The sequence below is a fragment of the Castor canadensis genome, chromosome 17 (assembly GCF_047511655.1).
Source record: "Castor canadensis chromosome 17, mCasCan1.hap1v2, whole genome shotgun sequence".
Lineage (NCBI taxonomy): Eukaryota > Metazoa > Chordata > Mammalia > Rodentia > Castoridae > Castor > Castor canadensis.
The window spans coordinates 1,072,472-1,091,400 of record NC_133402.1 but is presented as its reverse complement, the minus strand read 5'-3'; the positions used below and the strand labels follow the sequence as shown (position 1 = coordinate 1,091,400).

Below are 18,929 nucleotides of genomic sequence, written 5' to 3'. Positions count from 1 at the left end.
GCCTGGCCTGGTGCTTTCTGCCCAGTGCCAGTCATGGGCAGAAAGAGGGCAGGGCTGGTCAGGTGGGGGTGGCTTGAAGGGGTCATGAGGAGTGTAGTTTGAGGAGGCAAACTCCATGTGGCATATGGTTGTGAAGGAACTGAGTCTGATGGGGGTAGGAGGGCAAGGGAAGTTGCAGAAGGTTGTGGAACAAAAGCAAGACCAGCCCCTGCTTCCCACTCTGTGTGTGGTGAGCAGATGGAGGAGAGACACTTGCCTGCAGTCTTGAGTGCTGAATTCCAACTAGCACTGTGAACGTCCTGGTGGACAGAGAGGTGAGGTCCAAAGACCCTCTTGCTGGATGGAGTGTTGGGATTGGTTCGAAGGAAGGGGTCACTTGGCTTTAGAGTGGGGCAGGAGGCTATCTCAGTTCTGGGATCCTCAGGCCAGACACCCTCTGAGCAGCCTGCATCCCACCCAGCACACCATTCTCAGAGGTCTGTTGATTTGATTGGGGCCAGGTACTTCGGTACAAAGGAGAAACCAAGGCTTAGAAGGGGTGAAGGGCTTCACTGTGCAGAATCAGTGAAGATAAAATGGTGAGGAAGGATTCTGGGTGCTGTGCACAGCCCCCTTGAAAGAGGGATTAGTAAGTGTGGCACTGCCTGAAGTGAGAGGAAGGACCCGGCTCTCCTGGGTTCTCCTTCCTTGGCCTGTTGGGGACCGAACTCTGTATACAAAGGGTTGTAAGCAGGGGCCACTGTTTCTAGGGCTGGTTTCAAGAAAAGAAGATGTACAAGCAAAAGAATGAAGTTGGACTCTTACCTCACACCTTATATAAAAACTAGCCCAAAGTGGATCTAGCCAAGACCTAAAACAGAACTAAAACTATAAAACTCTTGAAAGAAAACAGAAAGCTTGACACTGTTTGGCAGTGATTTATTAGATAAGACACCAAAAGTACAAGCAACAAAAGCAAAATTAGACTAATTGGACTTTATCAAAATGAAAAACATGTGCATCAACATTATCAAGACAGTCAAAAGACGGCCCCCAGAACAGGAGAAAGTATTTGCAAATGTCTTTATACCTGCTAAGGGATCAATATCTAGAATATATATTTAAAAAATCTACAATCCAACAACAAAAGCAAGGCCTCCCCTCTCCACCCCGGGTCCAGACACCCTTTGCTTCCTCCCATTGAGGCCACACCCTCGACCTTCAGGGCCTCCTCTGCCCTGTGGCCCAGCCTAGCCAGGCAGAGGCTTTCAGAAGATGTGGTAGGTAGCTGTGGTCCTGATCCTGCTGTGCTGGGGACACCTCTCGAACACCCACCCTGTGTCCTTCGACTCTGTCCTAGCCCAGTAGGCACAGAGCTCACCTAGCATCCCAGACGAAGTGTAGGCAGCCTTAAGGTATAATGTCCCTGTCCTTCATGTCGGAGCAGGCAACCTGGTCAGTGGTCACCAGGCTCACTGAGCCCTCGCCAGTAGATAAGCAGAGAGTAGGTACAAAGTCCAGGATGCTCTCTGTTTGGACCATGACCTGAGCTTCGATTGTTTCTCTGCCCCATCCCTGAGGATGCCAAGTGCCAAATTGCCACTGTCCCCAAAGAGACCAGGCTGGGTGCTCAGAACCTGGCTGTGGTCTGGCCTCAGTTAGGTGTCCCCGTTTAACTGCTGGAATGTGGGGACAAGTCTCCAGTTCTGCTCGGGCCTGGTAACAGAGTGCTGAGAGATGAGAATGATAAGCGGCTGACCTGCCCCAGCTGCAGAGAACAAGGGACCGTCTGGTGGAGTTGTGATGCCCCCCCACTACTTTGTAGTCATTTAATATCTGTCTTGGAGCTAGAAGTCTTTGGCTATGAGCTTCCAAACTGATGGAAGACCCCAGGGACCAGGATGTGTGGAGCCTGGTCTCCTGGCTGCTCCAGGCTGGCTCTTCATTCATCCATTCGTTCACTGAGTGTATGTTGAGCCCAGGAAGGAGGGAGGCAAGCACTGGTCTGTGTTTGTTTTCTGGTGGAGAACACATTCACTGCCAGGGCTCCTCCAAGAGAATGGAAGAGAGCTGCACACTGCATGAACGACCAGGGTGCCCTACAGGTGCACAGGCCGCACCCACCTCTGGAGCCTTGTGCTCCGCTTGTAGTCTTTTGGTCTAACTTCTTCCCAGAGGTCCTCAGACAGCAGATGTCTGATTGAGCCCATGTCCCTGCACACACGTCCACTTCTACATTCCTGTCTTTGCTCCTGTGGTCCTCTCGGCCTGCATGCTATCTCCTCAAGGCCAGTGGTAGGCTGGGAGCTCCTTGCTACCTCCCCTAGGTCCCAGCGCCCGGATCTCAGGCAGCTGGTGGAGCATTTGAGGATGCGGGAGGCTGGGTCTGCAGGGGAGAGTGCTGGAGACATGTGTGGGAGTCTTTGCTGAGCCAGTGTGTCTGAAGCTCTGGGCAGATGAGCCATTAGGAGAGGTAAGAAGGCTACGTTGGGGTTAAGAGGTGGCACCAAGAGTCCAGCAGAGGCACCTGGACACTGGTGAAGGAAATCAGGGAGGTTTGTTAAAGAAGGTGTCAGAGTTCAGGAGAACTTGAATGGACTCCAGCTGGACAAAGGTTGATAGGAATTCAAGCAATGCCCCTATGACCCATGTGTCCAGAATCCAAGGATGTTCAGAGTCTGCACGGGGACCCTCCAGGGGCCACAGCCTTGGCTCTCTGCCACCCTCTGATGGCTTTGTTGGGGGACATTAGTGCTTTGGGGAAAACACACTAGGGTGGGACTAGCTGGCTTGGGCTAGGCTCAGTGCTGAGCCAGCGGGGACCCCCTTCACAGACACCATGGGCCTGAGCCCAGAGCTGCATCTGCTGCGTGAGCTAAGGTCAGTTGTGTTGAGATGCCAAGTCGCGGGCACTAACTGGTATCTAAAATGCCCTGTGAGTGGCCCAGGGCTGTGGCTACTCCTCTCAGCCACACGGGGGGTGAGGAGGGGCCAAGGGTGGGGCTGCAAGTCAGACCTGTTTCCCCATACCTGAATGCCCTGCAGGTGAGGGCTGGGCTCCTGACTGACCTGATTTGTAGATCCACCCAGGCCAACCTCTTAAACTTAAGCTTCTTAGGTAGGTGTTAGGGTGTATGGAAGTGGTTCACGATTTTGTGCATATAAATGTGAGTGCATACACACACATGCATGGTACTGGCCTGCTCACCTGTAGGTGTTTTGGGGGTATATAATGTCCACAGCATCGACTAATCTATGGAGGCACAGGTAATTTGCCTTAAGAACCTGTTCTCTGGGTGGAGACTTCCTGTTAATCTTGTTCAGGTCTTGGTCCTCCCCAGGAGAATACCAGCTCCAGGATGGCTGGGCCATTTGTCTGTGTGCCCCACTGCCTGGCATTTGGGTGCTCAGTCCTTATTTGTTGACTGAGCAAGTAACTGAAGCCTCAATTGAACAGTGTGGACTGAGCTGGCCGAATAAGACAGATCTGGAGTGTATGAGAAAATGGACAATGTCCCTGCTCTCTGCACTGAGACTTACGTTAGAAATAAGACACCCCCCCCAAAGACCACTGGGGTCACAATTGAAGACACAGAAATGGAGAATTGTCCCAGCAAGGCAAAATTTACTTGTGCAGAAGGCTGCTCAGGTGCACTGGCACAGTGAGTCCTGCCTCTTTACTCAGGTGCAATCTGTTCATGATTGGCTAATATTACACGTGGAGTCTGAGGGTGGGGTAGATAGTAATTTCAGCGTGAAAATGGAGCTCAGTGAACAAGAACCCAGAACTGCAAGCAGCTAAGATGGCGACACACTGATAGAAAAGGCTGCTTCCATCACAGTTCCTCCTGTTTTTATTTTTCATTCTTTTCTTTAAACTCATTTAACATTATTTGACTCTTGTCAGCTGTACTCAACAACAATTGGTATGATACAGGGGTTTCTATGAGTCCAAGAATTCATTCTTGTATACATGGTATAACACAATACCCAATTAAAGCCACTGCCCCAAATACAACAATGAGGGATGTTAAGATTGAGATCATCACTCCCTTCCATTTTCCAACCCATTGTTCTAGCCAGTTAGTAAGGGGGTCATTTATCCATGAGTTCTTAGCCAGTTATTTGATAGGGCTGTCAGGCCTTGGAGAGCCTTGGCTATGGTCCCATCCGGAGCTGTGTAGTTGGAGATCAATGTGCAACATTCACCTCCAATCAGGACACATTACCTCTCCCACTTTTCTGCCAGAATCATGTCTAAAGCCATCGATGGGGCCTATTTGTTCTGCAATTCCCTTTACTGTATCCCTAGTATAGTTGACAAATCTCTTTTGGTTATAATAGATATAGTTAATCCAATCCGGAATTGTGCTGATTCAACTCCTGATGCTATTTGATTCCTTGCTTTGAATTCATCAGGGACTCCTTATGGTACCCCAATGGCATTTGTGTAGACATGGGATCAAACAACCCTCCAGGGGAAACAAGATTTCATTTCTGTCTTTGCTTGGTTAGGGAAGGTTTGGGTTTCTGGAATGCCAGGGCGAAAGGTATAGCCAATTGGACTAAAGTGCAAGTCCCTCTCCATTTGACTGGAAGAGTCTCAGGTAAAGATTCACTGCAATTCCACCAGACATCTGCCCTGGTGACAATTAGAGCAGACTTATTGCTCATCTCTTCAAAGAATCAGCAATTCTTTATTCTTATTGCTCATCTCTTCAAAGAATCAGCCTTCGCTGCACCCAGATGCATTTCCCAGAAACTCTAACCCTTTCCCCCACCTAGAGAGACAAGAGGCAAAGTTAGAGCTTTGAGATGGGGGTCTAATCGACCAAGGTAGCTTTAGTCTGTCATGGTCATTAATTGTGGGAAACAGTAGTGACAATGTCTTGCAAGACCCATTGCCCAAGACTGTCTGTTCTTGGAAGAGGGCAGTTGGAGGGGGCGCTATTTTTTGCTCCCTCCCTTGTTACGGTGAGATTTCTCTCTCGCTCCTGGTTATTACTGAGCCTAACTGAGCTTAACTAGGGGGCGACTGGAGAGTCAGAAAAGACAGAGGATAGACAGACAGAAAGTGAGGTTAGGTGTGTTGGGCACTCGGGTGAAGACGCCCAACCCTCATTGCTTCTTTCCTCTCTTGATTCTTTAAGGCCTTGATCCTTGCAGTTCTTTAAAACCTCTTTCCTTAGACTTGCTTTGTCCCATGTTTTCTCTTAGCTTATCTTTAGCCTAATCACTCTTAAAGTCTTTTGCCCCCAGGCTTGCAGCTTTTCTTTAGCATCCTCTCTTTAGCTTTCTTAAAGCCTCTGGTGCTCAGACTTGCAAAGTCTCGGTCCTCTGTCTTGCACCGTCCCATGTTCTCTTTGGTTTTTCTTCAGCTTCTAAAGCCTATGTTAAAGTTCTTTCTTTGGCTTAGCTTTCTAAGGCCTGTGTTAAAGTTCTTGGTGCAGACTTTCTATCAACCCCTCTTTAGCCATACTTTTCCATTCAGCAATTCTCCTGCAATTCTTTTCCCTTCAGTAATTCTTTTCCCTTCCTAAAGCTTCCTGAACCAGAAAGCCCAAAGCAAAAGCAAAAGCCCCAAAAGCCCTCCAAAGCCCAAACTAAAAACCTAAGGCAAAAAGCAAAAGCCTCAGCCAAAAGCCCCTCTTCCTCCTTCAGGGGTCTTTTATGAACAGTGGCAAACAGGGTGGAGTAGTGGTTCTTGGGGAGGGGCATGACATTGCAACAGGAGAAACCTGTGTTCCTGTTGCTCTGAACACAGCTTAGGAGACACAGCTGTTCTGTTTTTTCTGTTTGTGGCCAGGGCTGTGCCTATCTCTGCCTACAGGTAAACGTAATTAAGCCACATCTCACCTTGCTTATGCCCAGATCTCATAGGCTTTTCACAATATGCTCTCCTCAGGCAGTCATGCATGCCATTCCAGCAGGGTCAGTGGTCCATCCCAGAGGGAAGGGGACAACTTGGGGTTCTGGTCTTCCTGTTGCACATATGTAGCAATCGATTTTGTTTAAAGGGTGGACAGAATATTTAATCCATTCCAAGCAGTCATTCATTTCCCTATAATGAGTTTTAAGAGCTATAGTCTGTATTAGATCTTTGACTTCCACTATAGTTATCCTGGACTGATTATGATGGAGCTGGGGGGAGGGCACTAGGGGGTGCTGTGGTAGCAGATTCTTTGAGCAATTTTAAGAGAAATGAGCCTATAAGATCAGTGTCCCCAATAAGATCAGCTCTTATCAGTAGTGCCTTAAGACAGATGGCTCTGTAGTCATAGAATGGAGATCATTTATGATAAGTCTAAGGGGGTTACATTGGAGGGATTGACAATTAGGAGGGGGAGTAACTTTCTTAAGCTGGATTTTTCCCTTAACTCCTTACCCCATTTTTCCTTCCCTTGTGTCATCCCCTAGCTTGGTAAGACATATGCCCCAGGTGTAGTTGTCAATCCTATCATTGACCATATGGAACACAGACCATAACCACTTTCATAACTACCTTTTCAGTCACCAGGGGCAGGGTCTGGACACATTTAGCTCTGCTATGGATGTAACACTGACTCTCAAGCTCTCCACAGGCATTATAAACTCAGTAGCTAGAGGAGAAGAGGTCTGAGTGATGCTGATATACTGACAGTTTCTCAAATGGAAAAGGAATAACAACCCTAGTACAGCCTCTTTAAGGTTATTTTTGTGTTGCCAGGACTTGAAGACACAGTCCATCGTTCCTCCTTGGGAGCTCATTTTATTCGGGTATGGCATGTCCATCCCTTCTCAGAGGTCCACCCTGCTATCCCAGTAGTGAGTAACACCTGATAAGGTCCCTCCCAGGGTAGCTGGAGCTTCTCTCCACTCCAATTCCAGATCAGAATATAATCTCTTGGTCAGTATGGATGCACTGGAAATTCAAGTGGAGGAGTCTGGGCCAGCAGTCCCTGTTGCCTAAGGGATGACAGAGCTCAAGAGAGACTGAGCATATAATTCCAGAGAACCTGATCTTTTGTTTCAAAGGAGGGGAGGCCAGAGGGCCAGTCCAAATAGGGTAAAACATATAACATTTCATAAGGAGAAAGTCCTGTGTCCTTCCAGAGTGCAGTCCTAATTCTGAGTGAGGCTAGAGGTAGGCATTTGATCCAGGGTAGTCTGGTCTCAAGAACTAGTTTAGTCAGTTGTCTTTTTAAGGTCTGACTCATTCTTTCAACTTTTCCCAAAGAGGGTGGGTGCCATGGAGTATGATATTCCCACCTGATACCTAGAGCCCTCGCCAATCCTCTGATTATGTTAGCTGTGAAGTGACTCCCGTTGTCTGAGTCTATATTTTCAATAAGTCCAAACCAAGGAATTATATCGTCTAAAAGCATCTTAACTACTCCATTGATTAAGGCCTGTTTGTGAGCCTTCCTGCAAGTTAGACAGCCTTCAGAAATCTGTTTTCCTAGAGTATGGATTTCTGGATGTTCATAAACTCTGAGAATGGCACCACACATAGCCTGGAACCTCCCCCCCCCACACCCCATGACTTCTTTGGTGTAATTGGGTTAATATCTCTTTCATGATAGGTTTGGAAAGTACTTTCCTCCCATCTGGAATGAGCCATTTCCCTTCCAAGGTCTGGGAGGCACCCAGCTTCCCAAATTGAGCTTTCTCCTGGTGAGTGAAAACAGGGGTTAAGGACCAGGTCTGAATGACAGGAGTGAGGTGTAGTATTGGTATCTCTGGGCTTGCAGCTTCATCAGCTAAATTGTTTCCCTGCACCTCAGGGGAGTTGCCTCATTGATGCCCTGGGACATGGACTCTCCTCAGGAAGCATAAGATTCTCTAGCAACTTGATTATTAGCTGCTTGGGTACCAGAACCAGCTCCTATCCTTTACTATTAATCTTTCAGCCCATATTTTCCCAAAAGTATGTGCTACCCCAAATGCATATTTAGGTTTGGGGAGAGCAATTATTGGGTAACCTCCCTGATTCAGTAACTTTTAATCTGACTCCATCTACCACTGAATATCCATTATGTCTTTTTTCCTTGAATAACTGTAGAGGAACCATCCACAAACAGCCTAAGTCCATCCAGAAAGGGAGTTTCCCTGAGATCGGGTCTGATTTTGGTCTGGTATTTGATAAGATCCAGAAAGCAATACCCCATAGGGTCCTGGGCTTTCCCTCCCAGCAGAAATTCCGCTGGGTTTAAATAGTTTTCGGTGGTGAGGACCAAGTCATTCCTTTCCAGTAGGATCGTGTCATGTTTTAATATCCTGGAGTCAGTCAGCCATCTTCCTACTTTCTGCTGAAGAATAGTTCTGACCTGGTGGGGTATGCTAGCTATTAGGGACCCTCCAAAAGTTAATTTTTGACTTTCTTCAGTCAATAGGGCCAACTGCTTGAATATATTCTGGCCATCCTCAGGTTACAGGGCCAGAAATTTGGATAAATAGGCCACAGGTTTTTTCTTTCCTCGATGCTCTTGAGTGAGGACCCCAAGTGCTATTCCCTTATCTATATTAACAAATGTACCTTCTCTAGGGAAGGTAAGGCCAATACAAGGGCTACCTGTGATTAAGGACTGTTTAAGGCTTTCTATTATCTGGACTTCCTCTTGCTCCCAACATAAAAGATTGGGTTCTCTTCCACAAGTTTGGAATAAAGGGTTTTGGTCCTGAGAGCATAAGAGTCTATCCACAATCTGAAATATCCAATTAAATGCAGAAAATTTTGACGTTCTCTTTTGGTCTCTGGTAGAAGCATACCAGTAATCCCCTCTATTCTCTTAGGACCTAATCTTCATTTTTCCTTGCTAATCAAATGTCCCAAATATTTCACCTCTTCTTCAACAAATTACAACTTAGTTTTTGAGATTCTTAATCCTTGGTGGCCCACGAAGTTTAGGAGACTGGTTGTAGTGTCTGTCACCTCTTTCTCAGTAAGTCCAGATAAAGAAGATCACCCCCATATTGTAATAAATTCATCTGGGTGGAAAAGGCAAATTCCTCCAGCACTTGTTCTGAGACCTAGCCAAATAGGTTAGGGGAGTCAGTGAAAACTTGTGGAAGGATTGTCCATCTGTATTTTGCTTTCTCCCTGTCTGAGGGTTCTCCCATTCAGAGGCAAAGATGTCCTTACTACCCTCTGCCAGGGGTCGGGCCCAGACTGCATCCTTTAAATCTACAACACTAAACCATCGATGATCTGGAGGTGTTTTATTGAGGAGACTATAGGGGTTTGGGACTACTGGGTGCCTGCTGCGAACAATGTGTATTAATGGCCTGGAAGGAGGTCATGTACCAGCTAACAAGATCCATCTGACTTCCTGACTGGCAGGATGGGGTGTTAAAAGGGAACGTACAGGGCTTAATTAGCCCCTTGATTAGGGTTTCAGGCCCAGCCTCCCTTCCAGGGGTACAGGGTATTGTTTCCTTCATATTGTCTCAGCAGGAGTTTTCAGGTCAATATGAACTGGGGGAATCTGTAGCCCTCCCCTGTTCCCATCCCCAGTCCAGACCTTGGGGAGAATTTGGTCCTCACTTTGTGCTGTCATCGAATTTAATGAAATCTTAAAATTATTTTCTGTAACTTTTATTTCTATGCCCAGCTCAGACATTAAGTCTCTTCCTAAAAGATTGAGCCCAGTCTTAGGTACAAAAAGGAGATCAATCCATGCCACCTGATCTTGGAATTTTACCTGGGTACCTTTGAAGAGGGAGACATGAAATTCCTCTCCCTTTACTCCTGAAATTGGGAGCTGCCCTGAGGACAGGGACAGCCCTGTGGGCAGGGCATAGTAAAAGATAACCTGGCTGCTCTGGAGTCAACCAAAAGGTGATTTCTTTTTCTTTGGGTCCTACTTTTAAATTTATTAAGAGCTCCCTGTAGGACCCATCCACATAAAAGAGCCCCTACCCCCTATTCTTTCTCAAAGGCCATAAGGGGAATTATCTTCTTTCCCTCCGGACATTCTTGATTGAAATGTGCTGACTTCCCACACTGGTAGCATCTGTTCTCTTCCTTTCTCCCTGAGGCTATGAGCTTGGCCTTCCTTTCTAGAGTTTCCAACTCTTTGAAAAGTATTTTTCTCTTGAGTAATCTGCCTGATTGTGGACAACATGATCTTAACTTTTTGTTTCCCTTTCTTCATCTTGTCTCACATAAACCTTTTGCACCTCTCTTAATAATTCCTCCAAGGTTTTGTACCTCCGGTTTTCTATCTTTTGTTATTTCTTTACAGTATCTAGCCAACAATTGGTCACAAAATGAAGTTTTAGCATTCCCTGTCCCAGGGGGTCATTTAACTTTAAACTTGAATATTTTCTCATTTGGTCTGTTAGCCTGTGAAGAAAGTCAGCAGGTCCCTCATTCTTTCCTTGTTGTACATCAAAGGCTTTGGCTAGGCTTTGGGACTGGGGAACAGATTCCTGGATTCCTTTATTGATCATATTTCTCAAATCCCAATCTCCCTTCTGTTGGCAGGATCGTTATTATTCCAATGAGGGTCCTCAAGGGGAAATTTCCTGTCTGCAGGCTGAACGCTGGGGCTTTCTTTCCCATGTGGCCATGGCAGCCTTCCCAGTCATAGCTCTGTCCTCCCCAGAAAATAGGATCCCCAAAATAGACATAAGTTCTACCTAGGTGTAAGTTTGAGGGCCTAGTCAAGTTGATCCACAACTTCATGTGGGTCTTCTAAAAGTGATTTTAATTCTCTCTTTAAATTTTAGACTTCTGTGCCACTCAGTGTGGCTTCAATAAAACCAGTTTCCACCTCCAGTTGGTACCTCTCTGAGTGGTAAAAGGTCTGTGAATGCATTTTGGGTGATGGGGGAAAGGAGAGATTCTGAATATCCCTCTGACATTGTTGGAGTTCTCTTCTGAGCCCCAAAAAGGATGAACCGTGACTTGAAGGTGGGGCCAAAGCTGACAGGGAGTCACTTGGAGGCTCAGAAGGCAGCTCAGGTTGGACCTTCAGAGGCTCCTGAGGCAGAGTCTCCATCCTGATCTTTGGATTCTGCCTGAAAAGTCAAGGCTTCTGGATTATAAGGGGGAGGTAAACAGGAAAGGGGGTCCCACTTGAGGGAGGTTTCCTTCGGCTCAGTTTTATCCCCCTTTCCTAATTTTGAGGGAAAGAGAACCATGGGTCCCTGTCTCCAACGGAGGGCATGCTCAATCTCTTCCTGACTCCCGGAACTCTTGTTTAACATAGTCAATAAGTAATTGGGAGACCCAGCCCTCATCTGATCCAAATTTTGGCCAGAAAATGACAGGTTTGAGAATGGGTCCCTGGGTCCAGATAAAGCAGCAATATTTGATCATTTGCTGCTTCTTTTTACCTTTGGTTCAAGGATTATCAGACCAATATTTTAACATCTGTCCTAGTGGACTGTCTGATGGGATTTTATTTTTAGTTTCATCTTCCTTAGAGCTCTTTTTACTTGTGGTGTCCCCATCCCAGTCTACCTGGTTGGTGAGAGCACCCAGTGGATGCTCAGCCTCCCTCATTTTCTGGAGATGTCTCGCACACTACCCCATGCATTTCTTCCTTCTCCCACCAATTCCCTTGTGTGACGAGATCCACTTGGTGGTGCTACTTGGCAATAAGCAGAGGGATGAAAGCCCCTGACTAGGTCCTCATGGACTGCCAATAAGCTGTATGTAGTTGCCTGGGTATCTACGGAACTGTGGATTGGGACTCCACACTCACCCCACGTCTCAGACATGTTTCATTCACTCTCACACAACTTCTGAAATCTTCCCTGACCACCAAGGAATACCTCACCAATTGGTGATATGTCTTAACCTTGGTCCGTGCACGGAATCGTTTGTTTGCCGCAGTGCTTGCTAAGGCCCTTTTCCCCTGGGTTGCCGAGATAACTCAGTCCCAGAATGAATTTCCAGTCCAAGAGTGCTGGTCACCCAATACCTCAGCGCCACCACCACAAGGTGGAGGGATGCATCTCCCTTGGGAGAAAGGACTTCCCAGCATCTCTCCCGGATGGAATTATCCTGGACAAGCCTCCCAATTGTTAGAAATAAGACCCCTGAAGACCACTGGGGCCACAACTGAAGACACAGAAATGGAGAATTGTCCAGCAAGGCAAAATTTACTTCTGCAGAAGGGTGTGCAGGTGCACTGGCACAGCAAGCACAAAGAGCAGGGAGTTTATCCTCCTTTTTATTCCTGATGCAGTGGGCCCTGCCCCTGTACCCAGATTGGTTGAGCTGGGTGTACAATCTGCTCGCGATTGACTAATGTTAACCTTGGAGTCTGGGAGTGGGGTAAGCAGTAATTTTGGCATGAAAATGGAGCTCAGTGAAGAACAAGAACCCAGAACTGCAAACAGCTAAGATGGTGACACACTTTGATAGAAAAGACTGATTCCCTCACACTTAGCACCTGAATCTTTCACATTCCTAGGTGCGCTCCCTGGTTGGACTTTGATCAGCAGGAGCCTAGCACTCTCCCCTCCCCAGGTGTTGGCTGGGGGGGACCCTCAATGCACAGCTGGAGGGGAGTTCTCTCTCCCACCCTGCAGGTGCTGCAGGGATCTGGCTGTGCTGCCCCCTCCTGCTCCTTGTCCTCCAGGATGCTCTCCCACCGTCATCATCCCTCATCTCCCTCCCAAATTTGAAGGAGGGCCTTGGTCACTGAGCTGACTCCATTTGTCCTTTTCTGACTCTGTTTTTGCCTCTTTAACCTTTTCCTCCTGAGTCTCCACTCCACAGTCTGGACTCCAGGAAGGGCAGGACTGATAGATAAACATCTTGTGACAAGAGCCATTGTTGCCCCCAGAGACAACAATGCCTTTCTAATTGTGACCAAGCACAACCTGACCATCCTGAGATAATGATCAACAGACGACATCTTTAACCAGAGACTGCTTACTTATGCACACCTCTTGTCCGCTGCCCCAGTTCTTCCTCTACTTAAACCTTAAGCTCATGTCATACCTGGAAGATGATCTTGGAGTCCCTGAATCTCTTAATCTGTCTTCCCAATGTGGCCATTTTCTATTAAATCTGTTTTCTCTGCTGTTCATTACTCATGTCTTTAATTGGAGTCTGGGGACAGGTGGCCAAGCCTCCTCCAGTTGACTCCTAGAGCTGAGGCTTTCCTCCCTAAAAACTCTGGATATATACTCAGTGAAGATTTTCTCTATGTCACCTTCCCAGGAGGGGAAATGTTGAGGAGGGGTCACAATTACACCTAATTTCATGAAGTATGGCTAAATTCTTTTTCAGATGGTTGTAAATGTTTGTATGTGTCTCACAGATCTGGGCTGTGCAGAATCAAAGGTGTTGACCTCTTAAAGGGGCATGAGACAGATGCTGGGCACTTTGAATTCTCTGTGCCGCAGAGAAGTAGGCAGGAAAAAGTGCTGTCACCTGGGCAGAGACCATGATCACAGGCAACCTTGCCCACATTTTTTTTTTAAAACATCTTTTGTTCCTCAGGTTGGATACTTCTCTTTGACCTGTCTTCCTTTCTCCTGATCTCTCCTTTGCCACATTCACCTTGCTGTTCAAGTCCATCCCCTAACTTTTGCCACATTCACCTTGCTGTTCAAGTCCATCCCCTAACTCTAAATATCAGCTATTTTCATCTTTTTCAACAGAGTATTTCAATCATAAGTTGATGTGGTTTAATTTTTATTGATGACTGTGTTTAGTGACTCAATTAAAACTTCCTAAAGTGAACAATTAGCTTTTGTGTGCCGAGCTGAGCCAACACTTATTTGCATAGACTGGGGGTCAAGTTTGTTGACCTCCCACCTGGGTCCATCACCTCACTGCTGTCTTGACTTCTTGTGTACCTGAGGGTGAGAAAAGGCAGACCTGCCTGAATCCCATGACCAGGCTGTGGATAATTCCTGGGTGCTCATGACCTTCATAGCTCTCCAACACCTTCTTGGTGTTTTTCATTTGCAAATCTAAGCAGCAGAGCTGTCCCTGGACCTTTAATGGAGACACTCATATCCAGTGATCTGAGCAAAACTGACCACAGGCTCCAGAGGAAGGGTAGTTCAGGCAGGAAATAAATTTACCTAGATGGTGGCCATTGGACTGAAGACTGTGTCTACCTGCTTACTCATGGTTGATAGACCTGGGAAGCACAGAGCCACACCAGCCTGTTGATTGTGTTGGATAGAGAGCAGTGAGGTGACCTATGACTGCCCATTGCTCCCCAAGTTTATCTTCCACTGTCTGCTGGTTGCTGACATGCCCCTCTCCCTGACTCCTCCCCCAGCCTCAAGGGTTGGGTACATTCTGGAAGTTGTAGAGGATTCACACCCAAAAAGGAGAGCCAGGTTCTAGGCCACCAGAAGGGAACCCTTCATTCTCAAAGACAGTTAATGATCCAGGTAAGGATGGAAGGGGGCCTGGCCTGGGAACCAGGAAGATATCCTCCTTATAAGCACTCCCCTCAGCTTCCCCCTCCCTGCTCTTCCCTGTGTCATGCCTTCTCAAACTACCTCTTCATCCTTGGTGTCCTGTGTTACAAAACAGAGCCCAGGGGTCACTTACTATCTCTTTGGATCTCAAACCTGGTCCTGCCAGGAACCCAACACCTTGGATCCAGCTGTTAACACCTGCCCCACTGGTCTCTTTCACCCAGAAAGCTGTCTTTGTCTGCCAGGAGATGGGCTGCCCTCTCCCTGCCCATTTCCTTTATATGAGAGATAAATGGGCTCTGAGAGCTGCCAGGAGAGGGCAGAGAGACCAGGAGAGTGAGAATACCTCCTCCTTCAGACCCTCCATCCACAAACACCAGGTCCAGCTGCTGGTCCCATTAACTGGGGCCCTGCGCCTTTCCTCTGAAGATGCTGTGGCTGGTGCTTCTGACCTTCCCATGCCTGGGGGGCTCCACAACTGTGACTCAAGGTAAGTCCTGACCTCACCCCATGCCCTCCTGTCCCAGGACCTCACCACTGCCCCTAGGGCCCACAGGACCACCCATGAAGACCAGGGAACCGTTCAGTTGCCAGGAGCCTCACTGACCCCTGAGCCCTGAGAACCTCCACTTGGTCCCCTGATGGCCCCTCCACTTGCTTCCCCAGAGCCTGCCCCAGGACCAGAGCTGGTGGGTATCATTGGGGGCTGCCCTGTCTCAGCCAGGAGGTTCCCTTGGCAGGTCAGCCTGAGGTTCTACAGCAGGAAGAGTCACCGGTGGGAACACATGTGTGGCGGCTCCCACATCCACCCTCAGTGGGTGCTGACCGCTGCCCACTGTGTGGAGCCGTGAGTGGAACCTGCCCCATCCCCTTGGTGTGGAGCAGGCAGGGAATCCAGAGGGAGGTGGGGTGCTTTGGGCAGCATCCGGGGATGGAGGCAGGACTTCTGGGCCCCTCCCCAGATTGCAGAGGGAGTCTTTGGGCTGATTGATGTCTGTGGCTCCCCTGAGCGTGGCCTCCCCTGAGAGGCTCCTGGTGGCTTCTCCCCAGGGGGGGATCTGGAGGCTTGCGCCTTCAAGGTCCAGGTCGGGCAGCTGAGGCTCTATGAAGAGGACCGACTGACGAAGGTGGTCCAGATCATCCGTCACCCCAAGTACAACGAGAGTCTGTCTGTCCTGGGGGGCGGGGACATTGCTCTGCTGAGACTGGAGGGTGCTGTGAAGTTGTCAGAGAGCGTCTACCCAGTCTCCCTCCCAGATGCGTCCCTGACAGTCTCCTCGAAGAAGATTTGCTGGGTGACCGGCTGGGGTGACATCAGAGTGGGAGGTAAGAATTAAGGACCTTTGCATGGGGACATGGGTTGAAGTTGGGAAGGTGGCGGGGACGAGGGTGTACCGTGGGTACCATGATTCTTCATCGGTGCTTCTTTCTGAGACAGCCTTGTACAGGGCCTGGGGGTTTCACAAAGTCACAGTTCCTCATCCTGGGGCTGCCTCAACAAGGTCACTGTGTAGGTGCTCAGAACAGAAGTGTTTGCTCTCAGCAGTGGAGGCTGCAAGTCCACAATCCGGGTTCCAGGTGGCTGGCTTCTTTGACAGACCCTGAGGGATGATCCTCTCCCATCCTATTGGTGACTCAGGGGTTCCTGGGCTGTGGCCATTTCCCTCATCTCTGCCTCTGTTGCATGTGGCCCTGCAGCCGTGTCCTGATTTTGCTCAGCTCAGCTTATCCCCGTAACACAACAGTCACCGGGTTTAGGTCCCTCTAATGCAATGTGACTCATCTTAACTCAATGACAATTGCCAGGACCCTGCTTTCAAATATAGTCACAACAACAAGTAACAGGGCTTAGGGCATGGATTTTTTTTTTGAGGGACACCGTTCATTCCACACCAAGTGTTGGATGGACTTTGTGTCCAGTCCTTAACACCCTCTTCCAATGGCTATGTTCCCCCCGACACAGTTTTTTTTTTTTTTTTTTTTGGCAGCACTGGGTTTGAACTCAGGGCCTCATACTTGCAAGGCAGGCACTCTTACTGCTGGAGCCACTCCATCAGCCACTTTTTGTGATGGGTTTTTTTCAAGATAGGGTCTCAAGAACTATTTGCCTGGAATGGCTTTGAACCGTGATCCTCCTGATCTCTGCCTCCTGAGTAGCTGGGATTACAGGCGTGAGCCACCAGCACCCAGTTACTGCTCAACTCTTGGCAAGAAGCAGGACCCAGATCCCCAGGCCTTACTCTGCTTCTCCCTGCAGAGCCACTGCCCTGGCCCTTCCACTTGCAGGAGGTGAAGGTGAAGGTCATGCGGAACAAGGACTGTGATCACACCTATCGCTTTGCCTTCCCTTCTAAACACATCCACCAGTTCATCAAGGATGACATGCTGTGTGCTGGAAGCTCAAACTATGGCCCCTGTCCAGTGAGGCCCCAACCTACCCTCCATCTTCTCTCCCCTCCTGGCCCAGGAAACTGGGACCCACCAGCCCTGGTGCTGTGGGGCACAGGAAGCACTCACTGAGTCCTGCTTCTCCCCACAGGGTGACTCCGGAGGCCCCCTGGTCTGCACCTGGGTCCAGGTGGGCGTGGTGAGCTGGGACAATGTCTGTAGCCATTGTTCCCTCCCTGCAGTGTACACCAGAGTGATGAGCGTCACGTCCTCGATCCAACATTATGTCCCCCAGTTCTCTGGGCTCTAGACGGGGCCACGTGACGAAAGAGACCCCCCTACTGCAGTCTTCCTTGTTGGTGCCCCCTCCAGGTCTTTCCCTGTTTCAGCCTCACCATCCAACATCCAGTGTGTCCACTCCTGGCTCCTGCTCCAGGTCACTGCTGCTCCCTTTAGCTTCATTGCCTTCCTGTCCTTGAGGGACAGACAGGAGCGGCCCTGAAGGCTGGTGTCTCCCCCAAAAGGGGTGTGTACAAGAAGGATGAATCCTTGGTCTCCTACCTTCTGCTCACCCCATGGGTCTCATTAAACTGAGCAAAGTAGTGTCTATGTGGCCCAGTGCATTTGTCCTGGTGGGTCGTCCTCTTGGGATCTCTGAGCTCTGCCCTCCAGGTGGAGCTACATTGAGCTGGGTGTGGGCATGGCATGTTGGGGCCCAAGTGCTCAGTCTGGCTGGTGGCCTCCTTATTCCCCTTTCTCCCATCTTCTCTCCTTCCCTCATTATCAACCTGTGGGCCAGGTACAGAGGTGGATAAGATGGTGGCTTCATGGTGGATGTCATAGCCACAAACTGCCATGTGTAGTGGAGACGTCGGCATGGGTGTCCCCAGGCTTTCCCAATACAAGCTGCCAGTGCTAGGCGGGTCAGATTCTTTTGGGACAGAACTATGATGGGGTCCCAGTGATGTGCTCAGCAGGCTAATCAGTCCAGGTGGCAAGAGTTTTGGCTCCAATTGTAGGTTCTCATCCTGGCTTTTGACTTTTAAAGGAATCAGAGCCTCCAGAGTGGGGACACTTTGTTTGGCCTTTTTGCTCTGGACTCTGGTTCAGGGCTCCCACCCCACAGTTTGCCTTGCTGGGTGTGGCATTTGCTCTGGGAGCCTCAACCTTGGAGGCTTCTGTACTGGGTAGTGATGTGTGCGTTCTTGGGAGTGGGGCGTCCCGTTCCTACAGACTCTGCTGGAGTCAGGGGCAGAAGGATCGATGCCTTCGGTGATTGATATGGGCTCTAACAGAGAGCAGGGGCCCAAATCCTTCAGAGGAGACCCTTCCCATCCCAGAGGATGGGGAGAGGGAGTACAGGCCATTGGACCATGTCACACCAGGTGTTTATCTGTAACCTACAGTTCATCTGCCAGCTACCCTGCTTTCTTTCCATCTAGTCAGTCAGTGTCCAGAGCCTCAGACTAAAGGCATCCAATAATGGGGTCTGTCAGCCTCTGTATTTCCTTGGGAAAGGGCCAAGACTCCCTGCTTGCCTGGACTTTATGTCCTGGGGCTTTGTCCACTGGTCACTTGAAACATTTCGCCTAAGGCCCCTCCCAGGCCTCTTGCTTGAAAAGCCTGGATCTAGGGGTGACCCTGGTGACAGGAAGTGGCCAGTTTGCTGGGCTGTTCAGGGTGGTGTAGGAGGCAGCAGCTGGGGTGTTTAACCCTGTCTTTGCTTTCCTGGGGGCTGATCTCTGGCCCCATGTTCCCCATCTTTGTGTGTGTGTATGTGTGTGGTACTGGGGTTTGAACTCAGGGTCTACCCTTCAGACCTTCTATTGTGATGGGTTTTTCGAGATAGGGTCTTGCAAACTATTTGCTCAAGCTGGCTTTGAACCATGATCTCCTGCCTTCTGCCTCCTGAGCAGCTGGGATTATACTCATGAGCCACCTATGCCCGTCCCATGTTCCCCATCTTAACCCAGCCCTGCAGGCCGAGGGAGAGCACTAAAGACCTGACTGGGGAGAAGGACCAGGCTCTCACTCTCGATCCTGGGGTCCTGAGGCTCTGGTCCTGTATCTTGGGCTGCATGGGCCCCACAGCTTCTCCTCTAGGGTTTATAGGCTCCTTGGCTCCACTGTGATGCAGTATGAGCCTGGCAGTGGCCTGAGGCTGGGGCTTGGGTTGGATAATG

General features: G+C 49.1%; 1 protein-coding gene across 7 annotated transcripts; it reads left to right on the top strand.

The window, feature by feature from the left end:
- The first annotated feature begins 18 nt into the window (after nt 1-18).
- Nucleotides 19-17,353, top strand: LOC109690184 (mastin-like). Of its 7 annotated transcripts, none has more exons than XM_074059616.1 (6): nt 19-314; nt 14,739-14,848; nt 15,025-15,047; nt 15,409-15,684; nt 16,616-16,779; nt 16,898-17,353. In XM_074059616.1, exons 2-6 carry the CDS (start codon nt 14,817-14,819, stop codon nt 17,054-17,056), a joined length of 654 nt encoding a protein of 217 aa, XP_073915717.1. In that variant the 5' UTR covers nt 19-314; nt 14,739-14,816; the 3' UTR covers nt 17,057-17,353. The 7 variants fall into 7 exon arrangements, with proteins under 7 accessions (XP_073915717.1, XP_073915711.1, XP_073915714.1 ...); XM_074059610.1 differs by having other exon boundaries at nt 14,583-14,848; XM_074059615.1 differs by lacking the exon at nt 19-314 and adding an exon at nt 321-2,452.
- Nucleotides 17,354-18,929: the final 1,576 nt, after the last annotated feature.